Below are 17,277 nucleotides of genomic sequence, written 5' to 3' on the forward strand. Positions count from 1 at the left end.
ATATTGGCCTGGCTACAATTTTAAATTCGGCATCTTTAAAAAATCTGTTAAGTTGTCTTTAAAGATACTGAATTTAAAATTGTAGCCAGGCAAATACAGAAATTACACACTAAATTGAACAATCACTCAGTTCTTTCCTCGTTCGCAACACAAACAAATGACCTAGTAAGTATACAATATTTCTTTCAGTGATTGCAACTCGTCTTATCAGGGTTCTATGCGGTTTCTCTGAATTTTCGTATTAATCAATACGTGGCCTGAGGTCATGCTTCTTGTTCAGCAGCGTCATAATTAGCCTTTCATGCCATCAATGAAAAACATACTTTTTTATGTTTAAATCACATTGGACACATACTTAGTGTCCAATGTGATTATACAAGACTAATTGCAGAAACCATCAAAATTAAATGACATGAGAATTCTGTTAATGTTTGCCGGCTATATCTAATCTTCGAATCGTGGTCCTTTACGCACGTGTGCAAAGTCAAATAATCCCTATTTAAGTTCCATGCTCACCCCATTCGGTAATTTTCATTCCTGTGATCATGACATACGGTCGAAAAGCATTGTCAGCTTCAGAAGGAAAATCGTTTTGTATTTTTTTCGTTAAATTAATTTTTTACTTAATTTTTAATTGTGTTACATTGATTTTTAATTATTGTTAATTATTTCTTACTGTAATGTAAGATTTTCAATGTTCCTTTCTGTATACCGTATACAGAAATGAACTGAATTCTTACTGTTTGTTCCGTGGAGTTTCAGAGAAACCAGTGTTTTTGCCGATATTTTGACTACATCTAATGATCCTTTTAGTGGTTACTCAACTATGAGCATGTTTTAGGAGCAACAGGGGATAACGAAGTCATCTATATATAGAGCTGTGTCTACTGTATTTGCTGTTCACTTTCTAATTGTGATGATATTTTTTATTGTGAACAAAGTACCACAGAGTACTAACTCTAATAGTAATCTTCCTTTCTCCTGTGGAAAGATAATTGACTGTTTAGCTCAGAGTCTGACCTGTAAAGTGCTTTTTGTGAAAGGTTACTAATAAATACTTCTTATTGCGAAATTGCAAATGTCTCGGATATTTCCACAGTGCCATGATGTATCACAAGCATTTTAGGTGCACTCTCATACATGTTTAAAGAACCTATTGGCTTTACAATATGTGACCATCCACATCTAAAGAACTGAATTCAGTGGACAGATTTTCATGAAATTTTTGTTTGGCTTTTTAGAAAGATTAGTCACACCATCCCAATCATTACCATTGGATAAACAGAAATACAGCAATTATTACTTTTTTTTTTCTTTTTATTTTATACATATCACACATAGACTATCCACATACTGTAAATTGCAGAAGCACTGGATATTATGTTTAGTGTGAATATGAAATTTTAGGAGCTTGGTATTTTTTTAATTATTTTTATTATATATATATATATATTTTTTTTTTTTTTTTTTTTTTTTTTTTTTGTATGCGAAATACCTGTTATATTTCAAACGTTATTCATATCCAGGGGAATATAAGTAAAATACATTACAAACATGTTGACTGCATACTATGATCTGAAGTACATGTTGATATTTCTTTATTTTATTAAATCACAGAAGACCTGTTAGTTTAACTTCGGTTCCAGGAAAATTAATGGAGGCACTGGTTAAAGAAGCACTGCAGGATCATCTAGACAAGAATTCAGTTATAGCTCAGACACAGCATGGTTTTGTTAAGGGCAGGTCTTGTCTGACCAATTTGATTGGATACTATGATGTAGTCACAAAAGAACTGGATGCAGGGAATAACTTTGATATTATATATTTGGATCTTAGAAAGGCTTTTGATACTGTTGCGCATGGAAGACTGCTGCACAAATTGGAGCAGTGTGGCACTGGAGGCAAATTGCTGCTATGGATAAAGGGAGGGTTGAGTGGCAGAAGACAGAAAGTGGTAATCAATGGACACTGCTCAACGTGGACTAATGTTATTAGTGGAGTTCCTCAGGGTTCAGTGTTGGGTCCATTGTTGTTTTCTGTATTTATAAATGATATTGATGATTGTATATCAAGCTTAATGTCCAAGTTTGCAGACGATACAAAGGTTGGCAGGGTTGTTAAGGACACTACTGATGCTATGCTGCTACAACAGGATCTGGAAAGGTTGAGCAGATGGGCTTCGAGGTGGCAAATGAAGTTTAACATTGACAAATGTAAAGTACTACATATGGGAAACAGTAACCCCAGATCAACGTATCAACTCTGTGGTACTACACTGACAGTGGTAGAGAATGAAAAGGACCTGGGGGTAATTGTGCAGGCAGATATGAAGTTCTCTGAGCAGTGCAGACGAGCTGCAAGAGTAGCTCATGGTGTCTTGTCAATGATATACAGGAATTTTTCTAGCAGGGATAGGGATGTGATTATTCCCTTGTATAAGGCATTGGTCAAGCCACACCTTGAGTACTGTATACAGGTCTGGAGGCCTCATTTCAAGAAGGATGTAGAGCTGCTGGAACGAGTACAGAGAAGGGCAACAAGATTAGTGAATGGAACAAAGGGTTACGAAGAAAGGCTTAAGTTTTGCAAATTACAGAGTCTGGAGACTAGGCATCGGCGAGGTGATCTGATAGAGGTGTATAAGGCTTTGAATGGCTTGAGCATGCTCAATGCCGATGGGATTCTTCCTCTTGCTCAGAATAATCACCTGAGTGGGCATAAATTCAAATTGAGGAAGGACGGATGTCGGATAGATGTGCGGAAATTTGCCTTTAGCCAGCGGGCAGTTGGTTTGTGGAATAGACTTCCATCACTTGTTGTTGAAGTTAATAGCCTAAACAAATTTAAGGCTCAGCTGGACAGGTATTTCGAACGAACGGAGGGGTGAAATGGGAGTAGTGGTTGTGTTTTTTTTTTTTTTTTTTGGCTGATGCTGAATAAGCTTGCTTTCTTGCATCATATGCCTCTACTAACGCTAAAGACCCATGATATGTACTGTATTTCAGTGTTTTGTCAAAAATCCTTGAAGATATAATTCAAGTATTACAGAAAGTTGAGTGAACATTATGTTGAAGTAAAGTGAAAACATTATTTTTATATATTATTAGTTATTTACTCTTTGCTTCTACACTTCTATTAATCACACAAAAAGAAACAATTAAATCAATTTAAGAAACAAAAATTAAACATGCCTAAAATGTATCACACTGCCTACATTACATAACTTGTTCTATGTCAGAAAAGATCATTATCAGATGTTCTTTTTTCATCCAAATGTTTGTGCTATTTTCTGCCTTGACATTTAGATCATTCGTTTCTTAAAAATTGCACTGTATTGGATTTGTCTATTATTGGCATTCATAATATAATTTAAGCAAGAAGCTCATACAGTATCAGCCAAAAAAAAAACCAAAAAAAAAAACCTTTTACCCACTTCATTTGCACATTCCTTCCGCTAATTTGTCTAAACCTTCTTTAAGTTTATTTAATCACTCTCTAGATGAATATTACTTTCAACGTATCTATATTGCAACCAGGTCTGGCAACAGGACTTGATTATGGAAGGGTTAATAAATAGATATACGAAAAGAATCCTAACAGTAAAGTTTTCCCATAAAGGTGAAGTCATGGTATGATCCTATTCCTAACAATCTGGACTAAAACCACTATTCATTGCAGTGACATCACTGCCATAAATACTAGTGTCTACTGCAATCCAGACAATTCTAAGTTTTAACCATGCCAACAATGTCAAACAAACTTTGGTGATATGATGCAGATTTGTAAGCTATATATGAACCAGTAGCCTGAAAGCAATAAATATTGAGTTTAATAATACAAAGTCTCAATCTGAAACCTGATAAGTATAGTTAAATCAAATAGAATTTGTATCCAGTAAATAAGTGTCATAGTAAATTTTAAGAAATCAAATTTTACTATGTGAATATGGGCTTTTATTATTATTATTATTAGTCATACGATGTACAGAAGTCTGAGGCTTATGCTGCACCAGCCAAAAAAAAAAAAAAAAAATTCCCAAATTACCCTCTGAGAGAGAGAGAGAGAGAGAAGTAGAAAGGAATCACCAAGAAAGAGAAGAATGATGATATCCAACTCAGGACCTGGGTTTGCCAAACCCATACTCACCAAATGTGAGATTATTGTTTTTCTTATTGGTAGGAAGAAAGAAAATTATTATAACTTTACCATAATCAGTCCCAATATTTTGAATTCTATGTTTAATTAATCTTCAGGCCAAGTGTTGGATTCCAGAGTCACTTGCATAAAATCCTTCAGCAAGCTTGAATATGGAGCTGTCTGTTTTCCCCATCCAAGCATGCCAACAAGAAACTTCAGAACCAAAACTTTGTCCAAACACTGAATTCAATATAGAATTTAGAAACGTATCTTCATTTTAATTTAGATATTGGGACTGATAAGAGCAAAGTTATAAATTCTCCTTTTTTTCAAATAATTAAAATAATATTCAATATGATAAAGTGCGATTTCTTCAAAATGACACTATTTTACACTTCATTATACTTTCTCCACAATGTTCCTCTCTAACCCAATAAAGTGCCACAGGCTTTTCAGAAAGGTAGAAAGGACGTAATCGCAAATAACAAACAGATGGTTTGACCTTTTTTTTTATTATTATTAAGGTTTGCAATAAATGCATTTTTTATCATTATACCGCATTACAAGTAAATGTGGTAAATCTGGTAGTGAGCATACCAAAACAGTTCCTTCCCCCTACCTTTGAGCCCAGCCAATGATGTTAATAGTGGGATAAATGGCTTACATGGTTAGCAATACTGTTACACGGTTATCATTACTGTTCTGCTTATAATAATCTACTCTTTTAAATAAGAAGAATATATGGCTTTTAACTCAACAGGCAACTCCACAAGGGCACAAGTTCTGTAACTTATGTCAGCATAGAATTACTTGTTGTGATGGGAAGTTTCTCTACATGCCACCTTTAAAACAGCTTTTTCAATCACAATTCTGACAGAGAAAATAAAACTGGTAGCATTCTTGTAGGTGTTTCCCTCAAATTTTCCTCAGAACCTTTGTCACAGTCTATTCCACCTTTTTTTGAGCTTCAGTGCTTTCAAAATTTTATCCTCTCTAGGGAACAGGAAGGTACTGGCAAGTGGGGAGCACAGAAGAACAGAGACACACAGAGCCTAATGGTAACATTAGTCTACCATACAGAACCTACCAATAACCCACTAGGAGACATCCAGTTCAGCTAGTGTATAATATTGCTACCTCCACTCTGCCAGCTAGCAAGTGGAGGGATTCCAAGTAGTGTGCATGTAGAAGGCAATGGTAAGGCCATGTCATTTCAAGGATCTCGGTATATGCCAAATCCAAAAATTGCATTAATTACTGTCTTCTTCCCACCCGCATTCACTTATACCTTATCACTAAAATGCATCATGAATAATCAAACTAACAGAAGAAAATTCATCTTATCCAAAAATTTCCTTATTCCTTTGTCCAATATACATGGTCTCAGTTCTATTTTCAATATAGTCTGTCCCCGACATAATGTAAGAGAAACATTCCAGGACTTCTTACATAAGTTTTAGATAACTCAGGAATGACTAATAAAATATTGCACTACATCCCTGATATGCCAAAATTACAAAAAAAACACATAATATCCTCAGAAGAATAAAGAAAAATAGTTATTAGGATTAGTAGAGGCACATGATGCAAGAAAGCAAGCTTATACAGCATCAGCCAAAAAAAAAAACTCTTCCCATTTAACTGATCTATTCATTCCAAATGTTTGCTAAGTTCTGCCTTGAATTTATTTAAGCTATCAACTTCCACAACAACAGATGGAAGTTTGTTCCAGCAATCAACTACCCGCTAGCTAAACGCAAATTTCCACAACTTTCTTTCCACAGTTTGAAACTATGCCCCCTCAGGTTTGTAATCTGAGCAAGAGGAAGAATGCAGCATTGAGCCTGCTCAATCCATTCAAGGCCTTATACACCTCATTCAGATTGCCTCACATGTGTCTAGTCTCCAGAAGCTGCCATTTGCAGAACTTAAACCTTTCTTCATAAGATCACCTCATTGTTCCCTTCACCAGTCTTGTTACCCTTCTCTCATTCTCACACTCATTCTAGCAACTCTACATCCTTCCTAAAATGAAGCTTCCAGACCTATACACAGTACTCAAGGTGTGGCCTAACCACTGCCTTATACAAGGGGATAATCCCCTCTCTATCCCTGCTCACAAAATTCTTGTATATCACTGACAAGACCCCTGGGCCTACTCTGGAAGCTGCCTGTCTGCACTGCTCAGAAAACTTAATATCTGACTGCAGAATTACCTCCAGGTCTCTTTCATTCTCCACTACTCTGAGTGTAACACCACTCAGTTGGTAAATTACTCTGCGGTTATTGCTACCCATATACAGTACTTTGCATTTGTCAATGTTTAACTTCAGTTGCCACTTCTCAGCCCATCTATCCAACTTTTCCAGATCTTGATGCAGCAGCATACTGTCATTACAGTTATTAACAACTCTGCCAACCTTTGTTTCATCTGCAAACTTGGACATTAAGCTTGATATACCAGGCGCCTCCGTAGTCAGGTGGGAAGGAGCAGCAGTGCGTAGCACACGCTTCTTGATTAGAGCCCATCACCACCAAATACGGAGGATGCGGAAAGGTCAGGGAATGACCACCGCATATCCCGGAGCAATATGGCCTTAGTTGCTAATGCTCCTAAAAACCAAATAACAACCTGATATACCTGCATCAATGTCTGATAAATATACAAAACAACAGTGGGCTCAACACCGAACCCTGAGGGACACCACTAATAACATTAGTCCATGTAGAGCAGTATTCATTAATTACCACTCTCTGTCTTCTCCCACTCAACCATTTTATCCATTGTAGCAACTTGCCCTTAATGCCATACTGTTTCAATTTGTACAGTAGCCTTCCATGTGCAACAGTATCAAAAGCTTTCATGAAATCGAAGTATATGATATCAAAATTATATTTTGCATCCAGTTCCTTTGTGACCACATCATAGTATCCAATCAAATTGGTCAGACAAGACTTTCCCTTGAAAACCCATGCTGTGTCTGAATTATTACTGCTGTCTTGTCTAGATGATCCTCCAATGCTTCTTTAACCAGTGACTCCATTATTTTCCCTGAAACAGAAGTCAAACTAGCAGGTCTATAACTACTCATGTCACCCTTTGATCCCACTTTGTGAATTGAAGAAAAATTTACACATCTCCAATCCATGGGGACTTGGGATGAGAGCATAATTATGGCTAAGAGTTTGCTTACTTCCTCTGCACCTCCTTTAAAATAACTGGATTTTAAAATAATAATACACCAGTTGCCTTTCTTAAACTTCAAAGTGGAGGAGAAATTGTTTAACTTCAACAATTTCTCCTCCACTTTGCTCTCAGTTATTACAAAATCATTTAACTCCCTGTTAGAGTTTGATAAACATCTGGCCCTCTCCTCCTTGAATAACTCCTCATGTGTTAATGTAGATGCAAAATACTCATTTAGTTTGGCAGTTATCTGAGAATGATTATCCACAGTCAAACCACTGATATCAAGTGAACCAATCTGAATCACCCCCTTCCTTTTAGAGTTTATATAAGTAAAGAAGTCTTTGCTGTTCTTTTTGCATCCTTTGCCAAGGATTTTTCATAATCTGCCTTCGCTTGCCTAACCTCCTTTGTGACTTGATTACAGACTAACTTGTATCTACCATAGGCTTCTGTGTCATCTGACAATTTACGTGCATCCCATGCATTTTTATTTTCTGCCACGAGTCTCATTAGTTCATCTGACATCCATTTGGGCTGAAGCCTAAAGCAGTTTTTCTTAGATGGAACAAAACATCTAGAAGCTTTCAAAATTACTTCCTTGAATTCTTCCCATTTAGAATTTGCTGTTGGTAACATCAGCAGTTGATCCTACTGCATAGAACCTAAAAAATATCTCTGAGACCACTGTAGTCTCCTTTACGAAAGCAAAAACCCTTCCCTTTACCCCTCATGGTAGTTACATCTTTAAGTAAATCCCACATCAGTACAATCTGGTCACTGCCTCCTAATGGTTCCTTTATCTGTAAATTCTTAATGCATGAATAATTACTACTGATAATCAGATCAAGAGCGTTACTCCCTCTGGTTGCCTCTCTAACATGTTGTAGAAAATAACCATCCAATAAATCCACAAAAGCCTTGCTAGTGTGCGGGTGTTTCCAACCCACAATTTCCAGTCTATATCTGGAAGTTAAAATCCCTCATTATAAGACACTCTGATTTACTGGCCCACTATTTCTCTGTATAACTGTTCATTATACCCAGCAGAGTCATTAGGCCTATAACAAACTCCTACTCTCAGTTTTGCTTTCCCAGTGCTTATGTCACACTAAATTGACACAACATTGCACTGTCCACCTGTGTCAACTGGATGCATGTTCTTAGATTTTATGTGTTTCTTAACTAACAGCATAATCCCTCCTCCCTTCCTACCCTGTCTATCCTTTCTGTACACATTGTACTCCCCAAATTCTAATTCTGCACTGCTTATATCTGTGTGATACCGTGTCTCTGATATTCCAACAATCTACCTTTGATGTCTTGATCTGCACTTCAAATTCATCAATTTTATTTATTATACTCTAGCATTAGTGTACATTCAAGTATACATGTTGTTGTTATTTGGTTTTTAGTTATGTCAAGGATCTGGGTATATTCTTACCATGTGTATGCCATATCCAAAAATTTCATTACTTCAAACAGCATGTCCTACCCAATTTTTCTTACTATTGAATACACCATGAATTGTCAAACCAATATAGCAAGCTTATCTGCGAAAAGATCTAAACCTCCCAAGCACTTCCTAATTCATTTCACAAATATACGTGACCTCAATACTAATCTAAATGACGTCCACTTGCAGTCTGCCAAACCCCATGTACTTTTTCTGACAGAATCTCAGCTATCGGTTGATTCAATTACTGCTCATCTCAGATACCCAAATTATTTGCTGTACGATTCCTTTCGCCTCAAAGGTGGTACTTGTGCATATGTCCGTTCTGATATTCCCTGTCAGACTTTGTAATTTGGAATCTCTTCTCTTCGATCTTCTCTGGCTTAAAATCTCTCTACTTCATTGTGTCAAATTCATCTGTTGTCTCTACCGTTCTCCAAACTCCACTAATCACTTGGAGCTCTTTGACTTCCTCTCTTTGCAACTTGACTTTCTTCAGTCCAACTTTCCTATCAGTGAGGTAATTTTCCTTGGTGATTTTAATGTTCACAACTCCAGCTGGCTTCCGTTTTCTAGTCACACCGACCCAGCTGGTCGAGATGCTGAGGCTTATGCAATTACCAATGACCTTGAACAGATTGTTCATTTACCTACAAGAATACCAGACAATCCTAATCATACAGCCAACACGGTTGATCTTTTTCTCACAAACAACCCTTCTAAGTACACGGTCGAAGTGAGGGGTCCTTTAGGCACTTCAGATCATAACTTGGTGATTAACTCTTGTCCGATGGATCCTTTATCTCATGGCTATTCCCTACCATGTGTTGTTTGGCATTACAAGAATGCAAAATGGAATGACCTGCGAAACTTCTTTTCTCCTTTTCCTTGGTTGGATTACTGTTTCAAAACTTCTGATGTCAACGTTTGTTTAGATCGTGTAAATGAAATTATTCTTGCAGGAATGGAATCCTTTATCCCACACTCCACTTTAAAATCTTGTCCTTTACCTAAACCTTGGTTTTCCAATAAATGTGCTAAGGCTGTTCAAGAGAAGAACATTGCATATCATAATTGGCTTGTTTCTAATTCTTCTGTTTCATTTTCTGCCTACACCAAAGCTCGCAACAATTGTAAAGCAGTTATTAATCAGTCCAAACTAGAGTTCGAAAAGGCTGAGAGTAGAAAACTTTCTTCTTGCCCTAATGATAGCCGAGCATTCTGGTCTCTTGTCAAAGCTACTGGCCGCAACTTTTGCCCATCTCTGCTCCCACCTCTGTCCAAACCATATAGTTCTGTTGTCACTTCAGCCAAGGATAAAGCTGACCTGCTAGCATCCCATTTTTCTTCCAACTCATGTATTAATGATCTTGGTAAAATACCTCCCACCATTCCCAACACGCTCCATTCAATGCCTCCTGTGGTCTTCCTTCAAAAGAAGGATATTGACGAATCTTGATGCTACGAAAGCTCCAGGTCCCGATGGTATTTCTCCACTTGTTCTCAAAACCTGTGCTCCTGAACTTACTCCTATTCTTTGCCACCTTTTTTCACTTTCTTATTCCAAAAGTGTTTTTCCTTCTGCTTGGAAATTTGCTCATATCCAGCCAGTTCCTAAAAAGGGTGACAAATCCCTCCCATCCAATTATCGTCCGATTGCAATTACTTCTAATCTTTCTAAAGTAATGGAGAAATCAATTAACCACCAACTCTTAAACTACCTAGAAACCTTCTGTCTGATCAACGATCGCCAGTGTGGATTCCATCAGTGTCGATCCACTGGTGATGTTCTGGCTTATGTTACCCATTTATGGACTAATTCAATGAAAAGGTTCGGTGAAACACAAGTAGTTGCTCTTGACATTTCAAAGGCTTTCGATCGTGTTTGGCATAAAGGTCTTTTAAACAAACTTCCATCTTATGGTTTGCCAACTGTTTTTAGTAATTGATTATCCAGTTTTCTCTCTGATCGCTCACTGAGGTGATGGTAGATGGCTCTCTGTCTTCTAATTTCTCCACTAATGCCGGTGTCCCCCAAGGTTCAGTTCTTTCCCCCACTCTTTTCCTCTTGTATATTAATGACCTTCTTCCATTGACTGGAAATCCTATCCATAGTTTTGCTGATGATAGCACATTGCATTCCACTTTCCATTTTGAGAAACCTTGCCTTGCTCAATGAGCTTCAACCTCGAAAATCTGCTACCAATTCCTTAAATGCGGATCTTCAGGTAATTCTGCAGTGGGGCAAAGACAACTTAGTTGATTTAAATCCTTCTAAAACTCAGTCTTGTCTTATATCTCGCAAAAAGGATTCTTCTGCTCCTATGCTCATCTTTGGTGACACTCCAATTTCTAGGCAAAATGATATATCTCTTTTTGGGGATTACTCTGACTTCTAATCTCTCTTGGCACAAGCACATTACAAATATTGCTTCCTCTGCATCTAAAAAACTTGGTTTTCTCTTTCGCTCTCGGCATTACTTTTCTTCCAAACAGCTTTTCACTCTGTATAAATCGCAAATCTGCTCTACCATGGAATATTGTTCCAACATCTGGGGTGGTGCCCTCAAAACCTTCTCAGGCTTCTTGATTCCATTCCGAAGAGGGCAGTTAGGTTAATTAATGATTCATCTCTAACAGAGTCTCTCCACGTGCTGTCTCATAGACGTACTGTTTATGCTGCATGCCTCTTCTACATTTTACATTTATTTATACACACAATTCTATATACATTCTCAAGATTTATATACATCCATTTATATATACATGATACAAGATTTATATACAATTTATATACATTCTCACATATATATCCATTCGCGACATGTATACAGATAAAGTGTATTTGTGAGTTATTAGCGGCTTCCAGGGTTTCCCCTATATCCGCCGTTTGTTAGGCGTTTTGCCAAGTTGCCGGCTTAGAAAAGAACTTAAAAGAGCATCAAAATTTCACGTATATATTTAACACAAAAAAAAAAAAAAAAAAAAATTCTTTAAATTTTTTAAGTTTTTTGAATTTTGAGAAGAAAAAAAAAAAAAAAAAATGCATCTGATAGATGAAATATGTAATTAGGTGTGCATTAGTGTTGTGTTTGCATTGTGTGTTAGCCGGCACCTGGCATTTAGCAGTCTTTTACTACAGATATTTCAATGGGCATTGTTCTTCTGAATTGGCTTCTATAATTCCCACTCTCTTTCAAAACAGTCCAAACATGTGCCACCACCAGCCAACATCCATTTACTGTCCAACTTCAAACTCACAGAACCAACTTTTCATCTTCCTCGTTTAATCATTCAACTGCCGTTTTCTGGAACAACCTTCCTTCATACGTATTTCCTGAAAATTACAGTCTACAGAAGTTCAAGTCCAATGTCAACAAATATCTTCTTTCGTCTTCTCAACCTCCAACCCAAGCACAGTACTAAGTACTATAGGTTCTAATACCTCTCGTGTTTGGGGTTTACATTAAAAAAAAAAAAAAAAAACTGAACCGACTCTACAATCCAGAAAGAAAGAATATAGAGATGACAAAGTGCTAGAGTGTAATTCTCCGAAGAAATAGCCGATGGGACACAGTCCACGTGGCTTGAACGTCATGGGGGTTTCTCTGAAGTGCTTCCACATAGTTCATCTGTCTCAAACACACGTTGTTGAATATTTCTTCAGAAATTCTAAAGCAGAAAATGAAATGTTAACTTTAGTTATTTACCTTGATTCTAGTTATGCCACATTATTATCCAACGCAGTTTGTATGGGAACGAAAATAAAAACTTATTATTCTTTCATTCGACTTCACTCTTAAAAATTATACAGAAAGTATCTTCATGATTTTGCCAAAAAAATTATGTAAGTCCGTCCGAAGTTACGTAACTCGGGGACTAACTGTAATCTCAATAATGCCTATTGCTGCCTATAATCTGTTGAACCCATTTACTTTTTTCTGAAAAATCTCAATTATCAGTTGCATAAACGACCACTCATCTCAGCTGCCCTAATTATTTGCTCTATAATTCCTGTCAAAACAAAGGTGTTGTATTAGCGAACTTCATATCTGACTGCACAATTAATCCAGGCCTTTTTCATCTCCACTACTCTAAGTGATACTATGCAGTTGGTATGTTAATGTGAGATTATTGCCACTAATATGCAGTTGTCAGGGTGGTCAAAGATAGATTACTATCAATAACCACCCTGCCAAACAAAATTTCAAACATTAAGCCTGATTTACATTCCAATATCATTAATAAGTATAGAAAACAGCTATGGGCCCAACACTAGGGAACTCCAGTAATAACTCATAGTCCAAGAAGAGCAGGAACCATTAATAAACATTTTATCTTCTCCCACTTAATCATCCCTTTATCCACAGCATCTGAAGTATCTGAAGCAGTCAATGAACCAACCTGAAATTCCTTCATCAATGCATTGCAGTTCCATTTTTTTACAATTCACTTGATCACAAATTGTTGTATTAAAGTTAACACAACTCTCTTCCTTCTTACTCCACAACATGTGTAAGTTTTAGGAGTCACTTTCAAAGGATGCTGAAAATATTTTGTGATAATAAACAAAAACAAGCAGCTAACAAATTTTCATAGCATCTACAATGGTTTGGTTTGTATTGGGATTTAGTGGTGCATGGACTATGTGGGTCATAATGGGCCAGCATCTACAATGGTAACTGTTCACTATAATAAATAGTACCCCTGCAGTAAACTATGAGTAAACAAGAAATTCTGAAGCGTAGCTTAATTTAATAAATTAAATTAAGCTACACAATATAGTAGCGTAGCTTAATTTAATAAATTAAATTAAGCTACGCTATTATATTGTGAAATTCTGAAGCAAATTGGTTCCAACCAACACTGCCCAGCTCTGAATTTTTTCCAGGTAATCAAGCATACTTACCAAACACAATTTAAAAGTTTTAACTGTTTATTGTTAATTCAACAACAAGGTAACTTGTGGCAAGAAGTTGCTTTCCACAGGTCATATCCTATGGCAATCAAATCATCCTATTCTATAACAAATTAATATAAATCCTTCTGTTTCTTAATAACATTTTAAACATTAAGTATGATGAAAGAAAGCTAAGTGAAACCATACTTCAGAAAACAGGATGGTTTTGCTTAGATTTCTGTATTCAAAATGAAGCACAAGCAGATAATGGATCATTTAACTCACTAAGGTTACTAAGATCATGAGACATTTGTACATATTTTGTCTGCAAGCCACACGTATTTTGTATGCAAAAATCCAAGTTTGCAGGAGAAAATACAACAATACAAATACAACAACAACCATATATATATAAACTCACCATCTCTGCTTTTTCTAGCTGTTCCATCTGTATCAATATACTGCAAAACACTTTTGTCACCTCAGCAATCCTTCCCAGTAATTTAATGCACTAGTCATAATAAAACTTAAAATAAATGGAACAGCAAACAATTCTGTTAAATTTTAACACTGTTAAAAAAATTATAGTCTTAAAAAATGTTTACATATAAGAGAAATTTGGATTGTGGCTAATGGCAACTAGACAAATATTCTGTCTCACTGAGATGATAGAAGATACTTATTGACACTGAACTTGAATCTCTGAACATTGTAATTTTCAGGAAATATATCAGAAGGAAAATTGTTCCAGTGACCAGAAATAGAAAGAATGAATGAGGAAGAGAGAAAGCTGATTCAGTGAGTTTAGAGTTGAAGTGCAAATGGATATTCATTATTTGATGCACATGTTCAGTGTGTTGAAAGAGAGAGGGAAAATTAAAGATGTGGATTCAGAAGAATATTCAATAATATATAGAAAAGATGCGAAGCATAAGTGAATATATTTGTGCAGGAAATGGAGTGTGTTTTTTGAGTTTGAAAAAAATAATTAATCTTATGGCTCACTTCTGGATAGCATCTAGGAGTTTAAAGAGAAGTGTTGGGTACATCATCCCAGACATGGAAATAATATTTTATGGCAAGGTATATTTGTAATTGCACAGAATTGACAGCTATTTAATATGAAAGTAAAGCCAAAAGAAAAAGAGAATGTCTAGTTTTTTTTATGGTATAGAGAAATTAATATTTGTAATATGCTTATACTAAGAAAGGTTAGTGATCAGGATTATCCCCAAGTTTATTTATTTTCTGTAAGAAATACAAAAAAGCAAAGCTAACAAATCTGACATAAGTTTCATAAGCTTTGAAGGTTAATCAAGTTTTCTTTAAGTACTAGAACATGAAGTGTAGCAAGTTTCCTACTCATAGCCTTTTCAAAAGTGAGTTTGGATTTATCAACCACTCATTTACAACTGCTGCAAGCTTTAGCAGAAAATCAAGCTGGAGATTTCACTACAAGTCATGAAATATGCTATATTCTCATTCTGAACAGGCTTAGCATATTCTTTTTAAAATCACAGTTTAGATAAAGTACTCCTGTTTCAGTTAGATTGAGGAATAAGAATTTTATCCCTACACAAATAACTTTTGTGATGCAAATTACAAGAAATGAGGTTTAAAGCAGTGGTCCAACCAAGAAACTATGAGGAACAGAAATCGTGCATATCATTCCATTTTAGTCCAAATGGTCATTACCAAAGTGTTGGGGGGGTGACCATGGATCTACAATCTAAGACTCTTAGAGAATAATTAACATTAACTATGTACTTTGAATAATATTGATGAGGAAATAATTGAGAGTAAATTATATTAACATAAATAAAAACACTATTAAACTATTTGCAAATGCTAAGTACATTTATTTAAATGGTTATAAGAAAACAGGATAGCCACCACAATACAGGTACTTAACAACAAATGTGACATATTTCTAAACTCAACTGACTAACAGCATCATGTCTAAGGGAGATAACAAAGGTTATCTCCTTTATGTTAGTTATTGTTATTTGGTTTTTAGGAGCATTAGCAACTAAGGCCATATTGCTCCAGGATATGCGGTGGTCATTCCCTGACCTTTCCGCATCCTCCGTATTTGGTGGTGACGGGCTCGAACCCCGGTCTAATCAAGAAGCATGTGCTACGCACTGCTGCTCCTTCCCACCTGGCTACGGAGGTGCCGTTATCTCCTTTAGGCATGATGGTTATCTCCTTTTAAAAGGTTATCAAAAGGTTATCTCCTTTTAAAATAAATTTTTAAAAAGTATAATTATGTCAATATAGAATAAAATAATGCCGAGTAAGTTGAAGGAAAGAAGCAATACAAAAGGGCTGAAGCTGAAAGGCTACAATAATGTCAATAGAATGATATGTTACAAAAAGTGTCATCATTAAAGAGGTATAATACAAAAGTGCAAAACCATAAAAAAAAGCAATTTTTTTGTTCTTTTCTAAGCTCCTGTAGAATACAGGTATATAAGTTTAAGGTATATATGTTAGAGATTATATAAGAAAGGTAAGGGAGGGAGGGAGGGGAAGTGTGATCCACATCCCAGAATATCAATATAACTAGAACACCAATACAAGTTGATTACAAAATCTAAATTACAAAATTTAGAGAACTAAAAATTATCAACAGAAAACCTTATGGTGAAATTATACATTAAGAAAAATAGAGAGTAAAAAAAAATGCTAATAGAAATACATGAAAGCAAAATTCTCCTACCGGCATAAATTTTACTGGGAGAATTACAGCTAACTGCTTAAAGGGAAAGGTTTGGGAACCCAGAAACATTGTATACAAAAAATACACAAAAGATTGTATAAATGCATATGGTCAAAAAAAACTAATAAAACTAACTCCAGACAACTGAAATGGGAGAAGTGGAGGTGGATAGGATTATAGAAATGTTTGAACATGAGACTATAAGCGGTTTAATTATAAAAAGCTTATAGAGACCCATTTCACAGGTGAAAAATTCAACTGAGAGCCAGGAGCAAGGACAAGTGTACGGAGACTATAAAAATAAGATATGCGATGCTATAATCATGAAAAAATGACGTGGAGAGTGGAATGAATGCCATGTGCTTCAAAGAAGGAATAGAGGGGCAACATGCTGTGTATAATAAATAAATTTTCTATTTGTACTCTGGGACAACTACAAAGTTTGAAGAATTCACAAGATACAGGGAATACAAGAAACATCACTGTATTTAGCAGTCAATATGGGCTTAAATTACAGCCATTCAAGCATATGTTATCCTCAAGCTGTTGTTATTTAGTTTTTAGGAGCATTAGCAAATAAGGCCATATTACTCCGGGGATATGCGGTGGCCATTCCCTAACCTTTACACATCCTCTGTATTTGGTGGTCACGGGCTCGAACCCCGGTCTAATCAAGAAGCGTGTGCTATGCACTGCTGCTCCTGCCCACCTGGCTATGGAGGCGGCCTAAGAACCAGGGTAGAAGAAGGAAATGTGAAGAGGAAGAGGGCTAGAACATAGGACCTGGTGTTGCATAGAGCATTGGAAACATCTACAAAAGTTATTTGCATACCTTCAAAACCTGGGTGAACAGAGTTACCAAAATTGTACTAAGC

The 17,277-nt window shown here is 36.1% G+C and overlaps 1 protein-coding gene across 2 annotated transcripts in view; it reads right to left on the reverse strand.

Moving 5' to 3' along the window:
- The window catches only part of LOC150087035 (tetratricopeptide repeat protein 37), a 702,248-nt gene that overhangs the window by 519,863 nt on the left and 165,108 nt on the right, over window positions 1-17,277 (reverse strand). For both annotated transcript variants that reach the window (XM_090371768.1, XM_090371767.1), the window contains exon 11: window positions 14,102-14,191. In XM_090371768.1, coding sequence (XP_090227894.1) covers window positions 14,102-14,191 — 90 coding nt within the window. The remainder of the gene's footprint in view (window positions 1-14,101; window positions 14,192-17,277) is intronic.

Source organism: Mastigoproctus giganteus, chromosome 4 (genome assembly GCF_048544385.1).
Source record: "Mastigoproctus giganteus isolate SK-2022 chromosome 4, ASM4854438v1, whole genome shotgun sequence".
Classification (NCBI taxonomy): Eukaryota; Metazoa; Arthropoda; class Arachnida; order Uropygi; family Thelyphonidae; genus Mastigoproctus; species Mastigoproctus giganteus.